At 40.9% G+C, this 12,956-nt stretch overlaps 1 protein-coding gene across 1 annotated transcript; it reads right to left on the bottom strand.

The window, feature by feature from the left end:
* Positions 1-4,803: 4,803 nt before the first annotated feature.
* LOC115669055 (vignain-like) lies at positions 4,804-6,596 on the bottom strand. The gene is made up of 4 exons (XM_056321322.1): positions 6,054-6,596; positions 5,628-5,860; positions 5,405-5,545; positions 4,804-5,275 (listed from the first exon to the last, which is right to left on the bottom strand). The coding sequence occupies exons 1-4, from the start codon at positions 6,502-6,504 to the stop codon at positions 5,030-5,032; spliced, it is 1,071 nt and encodes a 356-aa protein (XP_056177297.1). The 5' UTR covers positions 6,505-6,596; the 3' UTR covers positions 4,804-5,029.
* Between the last annotated feature and the right edge of the window lie 6,360 nt (positions 6,597-12,956).

Raw genomic sequence — 12,956 nt, 5'->3', positions numbered from 1 at the left:
CGTTTCGAGCTAAGCCTCTCCACCAGAGACAGAACATTTACATTGAGAAATCGCGCCTATCCTCAATGCTACTCACTCTCTTATAAGGAAGACACAAGACTTTGAAACTGTTGGGGACGATAAAAGGTCGCCTGTGGTTGATAGTCATGGAGGGGACTTTAATGGAGCCACCATTGAGGAGGAAAATATAGAGAGCGGTTCGCAAAGAACAAGCAGAGTGTCGCTGTCGATCGAACAGGGAGGGACGAGCTCCTCGATGAGGCCTTTAGTCTGCTTTTTGACACATGAATTCACCTGCTGTCTCGCCCCAGCAGCCTGCGTATACAATGTGAGCACGAGTAAATAAGCATCGAACGTTTGATGATGTTATGATTTTGTCTGTCAAGTGTTGTTGCACAGAAACAAAGACCTTGTACCAGTTTTCCTTGGAGGAGTAAGTTGGAGGCTCAAAATCTGTAAAATATGGATTAAAAAAAAAAGAAAAAGAAAAAGAAAAAGGGGTTGAAAAGTCAAAGAAAAGAAAGAAAGTGGGAATTGCTTTATAAAAGGAAAAGCAAGGCAAAGAGAGAGAGAAGACCGAGAGCTCACTCGGTTGAAAACCGAGAAAGAAGAAAAGAAAGAGAGAGGAAAAGAGAAGGAAGAAGAAGAAGAAGAGAGGGTTTTGCGCCGTGGGACCTCGCCAAGCCGATTCAACTTCGATTAGCAACGCCCGGTACGTACTTGCGCCCATCGCTCGTCCGATCGGAAAAGTTTTCCGATTTAGGGTTTAAATTCGGTATTTTGGGAAATTAGAGCTGCGAAGTCCGATTTTTGAGTTGTTGAGCTGCGTATATATATAGAATTGATAGTTTAGGGTGCTATGGAGCCGTGGGATTTTGCGGAACCTGATTTGGACTTACGGTTTACCGGATATGAATTTTTTAAGTTAGCCGCGCAAGGTGAACAGTGCGCGACCAGCGGGCTTTAGGCCGATTTTCGTCGGTTTTTGGCTCGATTTTGGGACGGCCAAGTTGGGGCTTTTGTAATACTTGGAACGGGCTTTCTTTTGACTATAAGTTTGCTAGGATCGGAGTTCGATGGAGAAAGTTATGACGCGATCAAGTTTTGCGCTCAAGTTCCGCATTGCGGACGATTTGGATAATAGCTTTGGATGAGCAATTTGTGGGCGTCTTTGAGTTGTCTTGTTAGCATTTGAGCGTCATTTAGCCGTTTCGTAATTATCGTAGTATTTTACTTGGTTTTGACATCGATTATCGTTTAATTGTTAGGGTTACGAGATCGTCGGTTCGAGTGAGCGTCGTTGTGTGATTTTTGGGGATTCCAGGTGAGTAGTGTTATCTCTTCTTTGAGTTTATAAACTCATATTTTGAAAGTGATAAGAATTTGAGTAATCGTACGAGTTGTGAAAGAACATATTTGTTGCATAAAAGTATGGATCGGGCATTTACTACTTTTTAGTATTTGAGAATCGTTTTGGAATTGTATTGTGAAAGGATACATATGTGTATTGCATTACGAACTAGTTTATGAAATGAGCTCGGAAATGATTTAAGAAATGATTTACAAAATGTATTTTCGGCAGATGAGCCGTGTTGCGAGAAAGTTATTTATTTGGTTTGTGAAATGTATTCGGGATTGGATTTCTGATATTGGATGATGATTGTTTGATGCTCAATATCGCTGTGAGCCCATTGAGGGGCTTTGGGGGTATGCATACCGAGTTTAGGATATCCTTCTGGGCCGAGCCACCGGCTTTGTAGGTGGAGACCTTGCCAAGGGGGAATCTTGGTAGCCTTGTCACAAGGCTTTGTGTCGTGACCATGGTTAGATATTGAGCAATAGATTGGTCGATGGAATGGACCATTGATGTGTGATGTGATATGAGATTAGCCAATGGAATGGACCATCGGCATGTGCTTTTGATGAGATTCATTAATGGAATAGACCATTGATGTGTGATTTGAGATTAGTCAATGGAATGGACCATTGATGTGGTTTTTATAGAGATTGATCAATGGACTTGACCATTGATAGTTTGAATTGTGATGATGGATTTAAACGTGTATTTGGGACTTGTATAAAGTTTTGATGAAATAAAATAACTCGTATTTGATTGACATATATATTATATCTTTGGATTGAAGTACGAGTTTCTGGTATGGCTTTATGTATACATGCATAGTGGTTGCTCGATCTGCTTAGAAGAGATATGCACTGCTTACTGAGCTGTCGTTGCTCACCCCCCTCTTTCCCCAATCTTTCAGGTTTTTTGTTTAGCAGCCAATAGAGCGAGAGCGATGTCATTGAGACTTTTGGGTGCTTTGAGGCTGCGTCCTTCAGGTGGAAGGACGGCCGTATCATCCCCTATCCTGGTAGATTTCGGGGTGTGACAAAATCATAAACAAGACGATGGATGGAGAATATATTGGACGAGACTACGTGACACAGGTGTTGTGAAAGCTCCAATAATATTACACATTCCAATTTTTTCAGAACATATACATACTGTTTTTAGAAATCGAAATAAGTCAAGATGCTTTTTACATGTTTTGTCAGTTCGAGATATGAACAACAAAAGCAACATATGAGAGAAGAGTATTGTCAAAGCTACAATAATAGTTGCACGTCAAGTGATGTGATCAGATTTCAATCCTATTATTGCATTGCTACATGATTAAGTGAAATCAACTTATTATGAAATATTAGAACATCAAATGATAGAAAGATATAGTTGATAGAGCATACAAAGCTAAAACGTGTACACATATTTGTTGGAAGACAAAATATTTAAAAATTTGAAATTTTTGGTATGGTTATTTCATTTAGGATAGAAAAGATCCAATCATTAAAAACCGAAATTCGTGGAAGGTAAATTAACATTTTAATTCATTTGGGAAATTAATGATTGAGATAGGTCCAATTTATTTCATGATGATAGTATAAATGATAGGATGATAAGATGCACAGAGTTATTCTACGTTACATTTTTTGTCAATATTTAGAAAGTAGATTTCTTTCTTGCCTAGATAAAATTGAGGAAAAATTACCCAATTAGTTCTAAACCAATTGTACACATGCCAATTTAGTGAAATAGTCTTGGCAAATTCTGCCGCGAATCGTATACATACTGGCCTTGGTCCATGACATCGGTGACCGCGCCCTTCTCCCTCCAGTCAATGGACGGGGGCACCAAAGTGTCATCCTCGTACATGAAGCTCGAGGAGCCGCGTTACGCCCCATGGAACATCCTGTGGTGGTCATCGTCCGCCCCAGCACACGAGCTCCTCAACTCATGGTTGGTCATGTCAGCGAACTTGTTGAGCTTCAGCTTGTAGGGCTTGTCCTGCTGGTTCACCAGGTGGACGTGCATGACCTTCTGCTTGAACACGTTGAACCGGTTGTGCTTGTCAATGTTGTTGGTGGCTCTGCCGCCGCTCATACAGGTCCCACAGGCTGTCCTCTGACGCCAGGTCCCTCTCGTGGAAGTCAAAGCTCTCGGCGATCCCGAGGATTGACACGAGCGCCAAGGCAACTAAGAAGAAGAGTTTCTTGAACCCCATTTCGTATTGGACAGCTCGAACTCAATGCAACGTGATGGTATGAAGGATGTGGGGAATTTGGAGGAGTCGAGTGCTGTTTATATAGAGGAACGACACGAAAACGATGACAGGAGATGATGACCGAAGAAGCCACAAGTTCCTTACGGGCATCAACAATCACACACCGCGTTCATTACTAATTTAGATGAGATTAACGCACACGAGCAAGCCCAGTTTAGAGAAGTGTACATGACTTTGCAAAGCTCATTAAACAGCCTGCAAACATCCGAACGAGAACTAAATGGAAATGCTGATAAAAATGGCAATCATCTTCAATAGAAACTACTTGCTTTTTGGGTGTGAACTGCAGTAATTTTTTGGAAAGTTTTGGCTACATGCAAGTAATTATATCTTCACAGTTCCTCACGGGCATCAACAATCACACATCACGCTCATTACTAAAATAGATGAGATTAATGCGCACAAGTAAGCCCGGTTTAGAGATATGTGCATGACTTTGTAAAGCTCATTAAATAGCTTGCGAACACGAGAACAAGAACTAAATGGAAATGCTGATAAACAAGGTAGTGATTTTTAATAAAGACCACTTTGTTTTAGGTTGTGAATTGCAGTAATCTTTTGGAGGGTTTTGTTATGTACAAGTAATTGTATTTTCACAGTTCCTCATGGACATCAATAATCACACACTGCGTTCATTACTAAAATAGATGTGATTAACGCGCACAAGCAAGTCCGTTGATCATGTCATAATTGTTGATGTAGTGATTGTTTCGATAGAGTCGTCCTATCATTGCTCGTATTTGACGGACCCTCATTTGCTGCGGATGGATCGAAGGGAAGTACCCGGAGTAGGGATCGTGCTGGGTTACGTACAGGGTTATCATGGGCTTGCTTAATAGGCCTTTTTGCTGGGGACCTAATTTCTAATGGAAGTGTACTTGGCCTGCTTGTGCGCTACGTAGATAAGATGGGTTTTTGAAGTGAATCATCAGCTTATGGAAGCTTATCTGTTGGAGACTTGAAGCTCAAGAACTCAGCACAACCTCATTTATAAGCTATCGGGCATAGAACTTCAGATGCAGATCTAATTGGACGATTGCGTTAGTTGTCATTTATATGCTATGAGGCATAGAACTTCAGATGCAGATCTGATTGGACGATTGCTGTAGTTGTCACTTGCGTATTGGGATTGTTTCTCCATCAATACAGATGAAGGTGCATCATGCAGATGTGCTAGGACAGAGGAATTGAATCATTGTAGATCTCGCATCATTAAAATAAAATTCTAGGAAAGACCAACTTATCTCGCTGCCTATGAGACCCTATGAACACGCATAAAGGAATCATTGGGAGCAGACATTATTTGTGTCTATGTGACGGGACATGCCCACTTCAAACAGAGGAAACAAATGAAAGCCAAGACACTCTTTATCACTAGTCAATCTTGAGTCAGTGCTTAGAGTTCATCCTTAATAGGAATAAACTCCACCAGGATTATTCGAGTTCTTGACGGGGTATGAGGCCCGCATGGCTATGCCACAGAGCCCTTCCTTAGCAGCGATGCCACGCTGCATCCTTATGTAGCCCTTCTCGCCCCAATCCGGACCCCACGAGTTCTTCACAATCCAGTACTTGGTCCCCTGGAGAGTGCTCCCATAGCCGATGATCGCGACTTCATGAATTGGCCTCGTGCCACACTGTCCAGTGAATATGCCCTGATAGTTTCGCCGATAAGAACGGTTCCAATGAACATATTCAGTAGCTTTTTAAATGGAAGCAAGGACGAGAAGTCTGCTAATTACTCGTAATTATCTCCAGTCAGATTTATATCGAGTAAATTTTACCTCTGAGTATAATTGGAAATCAACACCGCTGGCATCGATGGTCACAGAAACGGGCTGATTTGCAACCGCCTTCAGCAGCGCATCCTCATTGTTAAATGGCACATATTGGTATCCGTCGATCGACACAACAGGAGAATTCACCTGCGTTTTCAAAGGGAAATTTATAGATTAATGACAACATTTCATAGGATATAGAGTTGAGCTAAGATTGTGGTTAATTAACCTTGGCGACGTCACAGGTCCCATGGATAGCTTGGTACGGGTAATTCGACTCGGACGTGATGCCCTTTTCCTTGATGAACTCGAATGCATATTCCTTGTGCCCGCTCTCGCACCCTTTGTTTGGTGGGGACGCGCAGTCCACCAGCTCTTGCTTGGAAAGAGAGAGGAGCTTGTTCGTCCTCAAGTAATTGATTCCCTCGACCGCTGCCACGGCCGAGAATGCCCAGCAACAACCTGTTCCATAAAAAACAACACCATGAAATTCAGCTGCAAGCAATCGAAATTTAATGAAACTGAAATGAGACATATGTGAAATTTAATGATCGGGTTTGGTGAAGAATCTTAGGATGCATAGCGACTCAAGACCTCATTAAAATAAGAGATGTGAAATAGTCTTAGAAAATTCTGCAGTGAATCGTATACATACCGCAGCCGCGTTGGTGCATGACATCGGTGACCGCGCCCTTCTCCCTCCAGTCAATAGACGGGGGCACCAGAGTGTCGTCCTCGTACATGAAGCTCGTGGAGCCGCGTTGCGCCCCATGGAACATCCTGTGGTGGTCATCGTCCGCCCCAGCACACGAGCTCCTCAACTCGTGGTTGGTCATGTCAGCGAACTTGTTGAGCTTCAACTTGTAGGGCTTGTCCTGCTGGTTCACCCGGTGGACGTGCATGACCTTCTGCTTGAACACGTTGAACCGGTTGTGCTTGTCATCGGGGCTCCGGGACACCCCGTGGTGGCTCTGCCACCGCTCATACAGGTCCCACAGGCTGTCCTCTGACGCCAGGTCCCTCTCGTGGAAGTCAAAGCTCTCGGCGATCCCGAGGATTGACACGAGCGCCAAGGCAACTAAGAAGAAGAGTTTCTTGAACCCCATTTCGTATTGGACAGCTCGAACTCAATGCAACGTGATGGTATGAAGGATGTGGGGAATTTGGAGGAGTCGAGTGTTGTTTATATAGAGGAACGACATGAAAACGGTGACAGGAGATGATGACCGAAGGAGTTACAAGTTCCTTACTATCATCAACAATCACACACCTTGTTCATTACTAAAATAGACGAGATTAACGCGCACAAGCAAGCCCATTTTAGAGGTATGTGTATGACTTTGCAAAGCTCATCAAAACAGCTTGCAAACACCAAAACGAGAACTAAATGGAAATGCTGATAAAAATGGCAGTGATCTTCAATAGAAACCACTTACTTTTTGGGTGTGAACTGCAGTATTTTTGGGAGGGTTTCGCTATGTGCAAGTAATTTTATCTTCACAATTCCTCATGAGCATTGACGCAAGACTAGATTAACGCGCACAAGCAAGCCCAGTTTAGAGATATGTGTATGACTCTACAAACTCATTAAACAGCCTGCGAACACCAGAATGAGAATTAAATGAAAATGCCGAGGAACATGGCAGTGATTTTTAATAGAAACAAATTGCCTTTTGGGTGTGAACTACAGTATTTTTTGGATGATTTCGCTATGTGCAAGTAATTCTATCTTCACAGTTATCACGGGCATCAACAATCGCACACCGCCTTCATTGCTGAAATAGATGAGATTAACACGCACAAGCAAGCCCAGTTTAGAGATATGAAAGCTCATTAAACAGCCTACAAACACCAGAACCATAACTAAATGGAATGCTGATCAATATGGCCATGATTTTTAATAGAAACCAATCGCTTTTTAGGTGTGAACTGCAGTAATTTTTTGGAAAGTTTTGGCTATGTGCATGTAATTATATCTTCACAGTTCCTCACAGGCATCAACAATCACACACCGCGTTCATTACTAAAATAAATTAGATTAACGTGCACAAGCAAGCCCAGTTTAGAGATATGTGCATGACTTTGCAAAGCTCATTAAACAGCCCGCGAATACCAGAACGAGAACTAAATGGAAATACTGATGAACAAGGCGGTGATTTTTAATAGAAACCAATTGCTTTTTGGGTGTGAACTGCAGTAATTTTGTGGAATGTTTTGCTGTGTGCAAGTAATTCTATCTTCACAGTTCCTCCCGGGCATCAACAATCACACACCGCATTCATTATGAAAATAGATGATATTAACGCGCACAAGCAAGCCTAGTTTAGAGATACGTGCACGATTTTGTAAAGCTCATTAAACAGCTTGCGAACACCAAAACGAGAACTAAATGGAAATGCTTATGGACATGGCAGTGATCTTTGCATGCCGAACAGGCGATTATGTTGACACGCTTTTGCACAATCTCCTCTGTCTTCAATAGAAACCACTTGCTTTTGGGTGTGAACTGAACTGCAGTATTTAACAGACATCAAAAGCTTTCCCACCCACTTGGCTTTTGCGTGTGAATCGCATTCCATATTCCGCCCCAATGCAATTGATTGACTCTTCTCTTACTGATAAACTAGTGGCCATCGTGCTAATTATGGCATCAGTGACTATGCAGCAGCAATCTGCACGGCTTAATAAAGCTGAATGATTTTCATATGAGAATAATTCAAGATGATCATATTACGTGCAAGGACAAGCAGTTTGATGTTATCAGCGGCAGTTTTGTTGTTAGGACAATAGTTTTTTTGCATCCCAGATATGCCATTTCTTATTCAGCGCTATTTTTTTTTAGGGATATATGCACGGGAGAACTCAATTGCACTGTCGCGACAAGTTTTAGGACTTCCAATGAAATTCCAAGCACAGGATGTTCTTCGCCGTGAAGCCGGCGCTGCAATCGCTTTAGGAGTTTCCTCGGAGATAACCATCTCTCCCATGGTAGCGCCTTGGTTAAGTTCATGAGGTTTGGGCTTGGAAGCAAAGGGACCATGCTAGGCTCGACCCCTTCTTTTTCTTTTCTTTTCTTTTTTGCGCGCAACACGGCGTGAGCTTAGGCTTGCCAGGCCACGTCGTGTTCAGGTCGACACGGCCTGTTGCCCGCACGTGGGTGCTTTTAGGCTCTCCTTGTTTCGCAAAAAATGAGTGATTCACAAAATATTTTCCTCAAAACATCTTGCTTAAGAACGATCGCTGACAAAAATAAATGGATGAGAAATATTTTTCCCGATTCACGGCAAAGTTTGATAATGAAAATATTTTTCATTAACTAGTTATTTCAAGGAGTGCAAGCCATCGTTTTTATGGGAATATTTTCTAAATTATTCAATTTTCGGGAGACAAACGAAATCCTAAGGGGTTGGACCAACGAGGCCTTTGTCAATCATCCATTATCTTGCTCTAGTTTAATGATGTCTAAGATCGATTTGAACTCTTTCGGGCGCTCGGGAAAAAGTCCAAAAGAGAACATTTACAAACGTCTTGGGGCGTCCGTGTTTCGTTTCTGTATTTTGTCTCTTACCTTTTTCTTTACATCTTTCGGAATTTGACTATTGGAAATCTTTCGAGACATATCGAGGACTGGAACGTCGTCTTCTCCCCTCACTCGATCCCTGCCATTCCGAGCCTGCTCCCCGTCAGATGCACTCGAGCCCACATCAACCACCTCAACGCTTGTTTCACCGACGGCAGGGGCACAAAGGGGCCAAAGCTGTCAATCCAGAACGGCGTTCCGGTCGCCAGTTACATGCCTCTCCGGAATTGTTTCAAACAGTTGTTGGGCACTCACTACAAGGCTGCCATCGAGGCCCGTTCATTTTCCAACCAAGGTTGATTTTTTCTAGTGTCATTGGTGAAGAAAGATTATTTGGCCGACATATTATCTTGTTCACTGCAAAAACTTTCAATCTGTCATTGCTAAATTAATTCTGCATTTTCACTAGAGTATTGATTCTTCAAGCATAATATACGTGTATGATCAAAATTATTTGGGTTAATATCACGAAAAACCCCAAACCGGTACACTTGTGACAAATTTACTCAAAATTAATTTTTTGACCACCAAAAACTCCAAAATAGTACATTTGTGACAAATTTACCCTCCATTAAATTGAATTAATGCAAAAATACCATAAACTTGTACACTTGGGACAAACGGAGGGTAAAACATTGGTACAGTCGTCAACTGTCATGTGTCATTTAATTAAACAATTTGACAGTAAATTTTAACGGAAACTAACGGAGTATAAATTTATCATAGGTGTACTAGTTTAAGGTTTTTGGTAGTCAAAAAATTAGTTTGACGTAAATTTATCACAAGTGTACCAATTTAGGGTTTTTCGTGGTAATAACCCAAATTATTTCTACAAAAAAGTTTCAATTTACTCATATTGTCACCATAGCTAGGAGCAAGTTATTTTGCTCGGGAATCTGCGTGAGAACCGATGACGTGATCAAATGCAAAACAAAAGTTACACAATATATGTTGGCAAGATTAATCCAATAGTATTTTGCACCCTACGCCCTACGAACCCTTGGCATGTAATAAGATTTGTTCTTAGATATGTTATAAAATATAAAATTACGGATAATGGGAGAAAACTAAATCAATTATAATAATTTTAATGAGAAAAAAGTATCAATGATCATATTGAACAATCAAAATTTGTTAAAAGTCCATAAGTATAGCCGCTTTAATAAAATAAATAAAATATGTTAAGAAAAAGAATCAACACCAACTGCCTAAAAAGGTAGAAAGGCGTTGATAATAAAAAGGTCAAATGACAAAAATTGACTAATCATTATGTATACTTAAATAGTTAATTAATTTAAAAGATTATTGATAAACAGAATATGTGAGAATTGATTACAAAAGAAAATGATGTTCTCAAAGCCTAAACGGAGATGAATAACCGAAATTTAAGGTAATTCTCTAAATATGTTGTCTTGATCAATAGTTTTTTCTTTTTTTGCGTTACCAACTATTTACAAATAAGTAAAGAATCAAGTTTTTGTTATTTGACTTTTTTGATATTGAGGCATATTTCCTTTTCACTTAATTGTATCTCTTTTTCATAAAATATCTCGTTAGTTCTATTGGTATATGGGAAAAGTATCAAAAAAAGACATAAACCTACCATATCGGTGCCAGTTCAGTCATTAAAATTTCAATTAGACAAATTTAGTCCTAAGCCTTTCGCGTTTGTGTCAATTGAGTCTATCCGGCTAATTTTAACCGAAAATCGCTGACGTGGACGCCAGCTGTCCTACGTAGCATTAACGTGAACATTTTTTAGTAATATTTTGAATTTTTAATAATTTTTATGATTTTCTTTTCTTTTCTTTTCTTCTCCATATTATTATTTTTCGCTGAGAGCCAACAAGAGTCGCCGACCAACCATCATCAGCCCTCGCCTAATCTGGGCATCGTGGCCTCACTTTACCCAGGGCCAACAAGGGCCGCAGCGTCCTCATTTGGCCCAGATCTAGCGAGGGTATCATGAGCCCTTGCCCAATGGCCAGTGAGGGCGTGGTGGCCCTTGCCCAATGCCGATGAGGATCATTGGCTTTCAAGCCCGGCCCCCCACCAAAAAAAAAAAAGAAAGAGAAAGAGAAGTTAAGAGGAATTGTCCACGTTAGTGCGAGCCGCGCTATATAATGACGGCTGGATCCATGTCCACAATTTTCAGTCAAAATTGGCCGGATTGATTCAATTGACACAAATGCAAAATGTTTAAAACTAAATAGATCTAATTTAGAGGTTTAGGAACTGGATTCACACCAATGTACCAAGTTTAAGATTTTTTTTGTACTTTTCCCATTGTTATATAGACAAAGTTATAACAGCTTTTAGTTTCTAATTTCATTACCATTATCCTAGTTGGCTTATTTTTCTCTATTTTTTTTCATTTTTCATATAAATCATGGGTAAATGAGAGATTTCCCCTTAACAATCATGTTCATTAGATCATCAAAGAATCAACACCAACTGCCTAAACAGGTAGAAAGAGGGTTAAACCGCCGTAACAAAATGAAAATTCAAGGAATAATGTGTAACAGTTGAAAGAGGGCGTACTACCCCCAAAAGTTGTCATCTCCCTACAGCTTTTCTGAACTCATTTTTCAAATCCATGTATGGAAACATGCTGGAAACCATCCTTAAGCTGAAAATCTGATTATGGCTCTAAAGAGAGAACATCCAATCAGCAGAAAGTGAGTCTAAAGTCGTCAAGAAGATCATCAAAAGAAAGCGATAAAAACTATTTCTCCGTGTGACATGCCACCAAACCAATCCAAAGGGGTATTGATTTTGCCGTTTGAAAATGAAGGTTGTCATCGATGGCAATCATTTCATGGTCTTTCTTCATGTTCAATCAAAACGACAAAGAGGTCTGATGCACCTAGGGGACCGGCGGATCGATTATGCGACTGGACGAACTAGCAGGCTTGAAGTCAACGATATCGGATTGAGCTCAAATTTGGTCGGCTGAAGCGAAACGGCGTGCTGATCAATACTCACCGCCTTTGGCTGTGACTAACGATGGATTTTCGCGATTCGAGATTGTTTAGATGGATTTTTCTATTTTTTTAGTATTTTTTTATGGGTTAATTTAGTAGAGGGCAGTTTCGTAATTTTACGTTTTGATGTTTACTAATCCTAGTAGGGTTAGGTTTGGGGATATATATAAGCTTGTTTTAGGGTTTCCTTTGAGTAGACTTTGAATATTTTTTATTTGATAATCATATTTGGAGGACGAATTGTTCTTCTGTCGAATTTTCTTGTTCAGTCAAATTTTCTATCGTGTTTCGGCATCAATTGGTATCAGAGCACAAGTTGCTTGAATCAATGGCTGAACAGAATCGCGGTCGTGGACGACGAGCTCGTGGTGGCCAGGGGCATGGAGGCGTTCCTGAAGCAGACGACCAACCGCGTCTAAGAGATCTGCGAGACGTAGAAATTGAAGAACAGAGAATACGAATCCAGGATTTGGAGCGACAACTTGCGGAGGCGAGGTTGGGCGTTCAATCCGAAGAAGAAGCAGAATTTGAGGATCCATCCGATGATGAAGAGGAGGACGTAAACTCTTTCGGGGTTCTGAACCAGGGGCGGAATCGAGGAGTACGACCTGAAAATCAGCACTCTTCTCAAAATTTCGGAATGAAGATCGAGATTCCCGAGTTTAATGGTAAGGCTCATCCTGATGAGTTTATTGATTGGTTGCATACGTTAGAATGGATTTTTGATCTTAAAGACCTAACTGAGGGGCAAAAAGTGAAGTTAGTGGCTATTAGGTTGCGAAAACATGCTTCGATTTGGTGGGAACACGTGAAAAAGCAACGCGCTAGAGAGGGGAAGCCGAAGGTGGATCGCTGGGAGAAGATGAAAAAGTTATTGCAGAAATTTTTTTTGCCTACCCATTATAGGCAAGAGGCGTTTATCAAGTATCATAACGTCAAGCAAGGTGATAAAACAGTTGAGGAATTTACAGAAGAATTTGATCGCTTGCGGATG

Source organism: Syzygium oleosum, unplaced genomic scaffold, assembly GCF_021117445.2.
Source record: "Syzygium oleosum isolate NSW1041296 unplaced genomic scaffold, Sole_v2.1 Sole_v2.22, whole genome shotgun sequence".
Classification (NCBI taxonomy): Eukaryota; Viridiplantae; Streptophyta; class Magnoliopsida; order Myrtales; family Myrtaceae; genus Syzygium; species Syzygium oleosum.
Note: the sequence above shows the minus strand (reverse complement) of the source record. Positions and strands in the feature narration are given on the sequence as shown.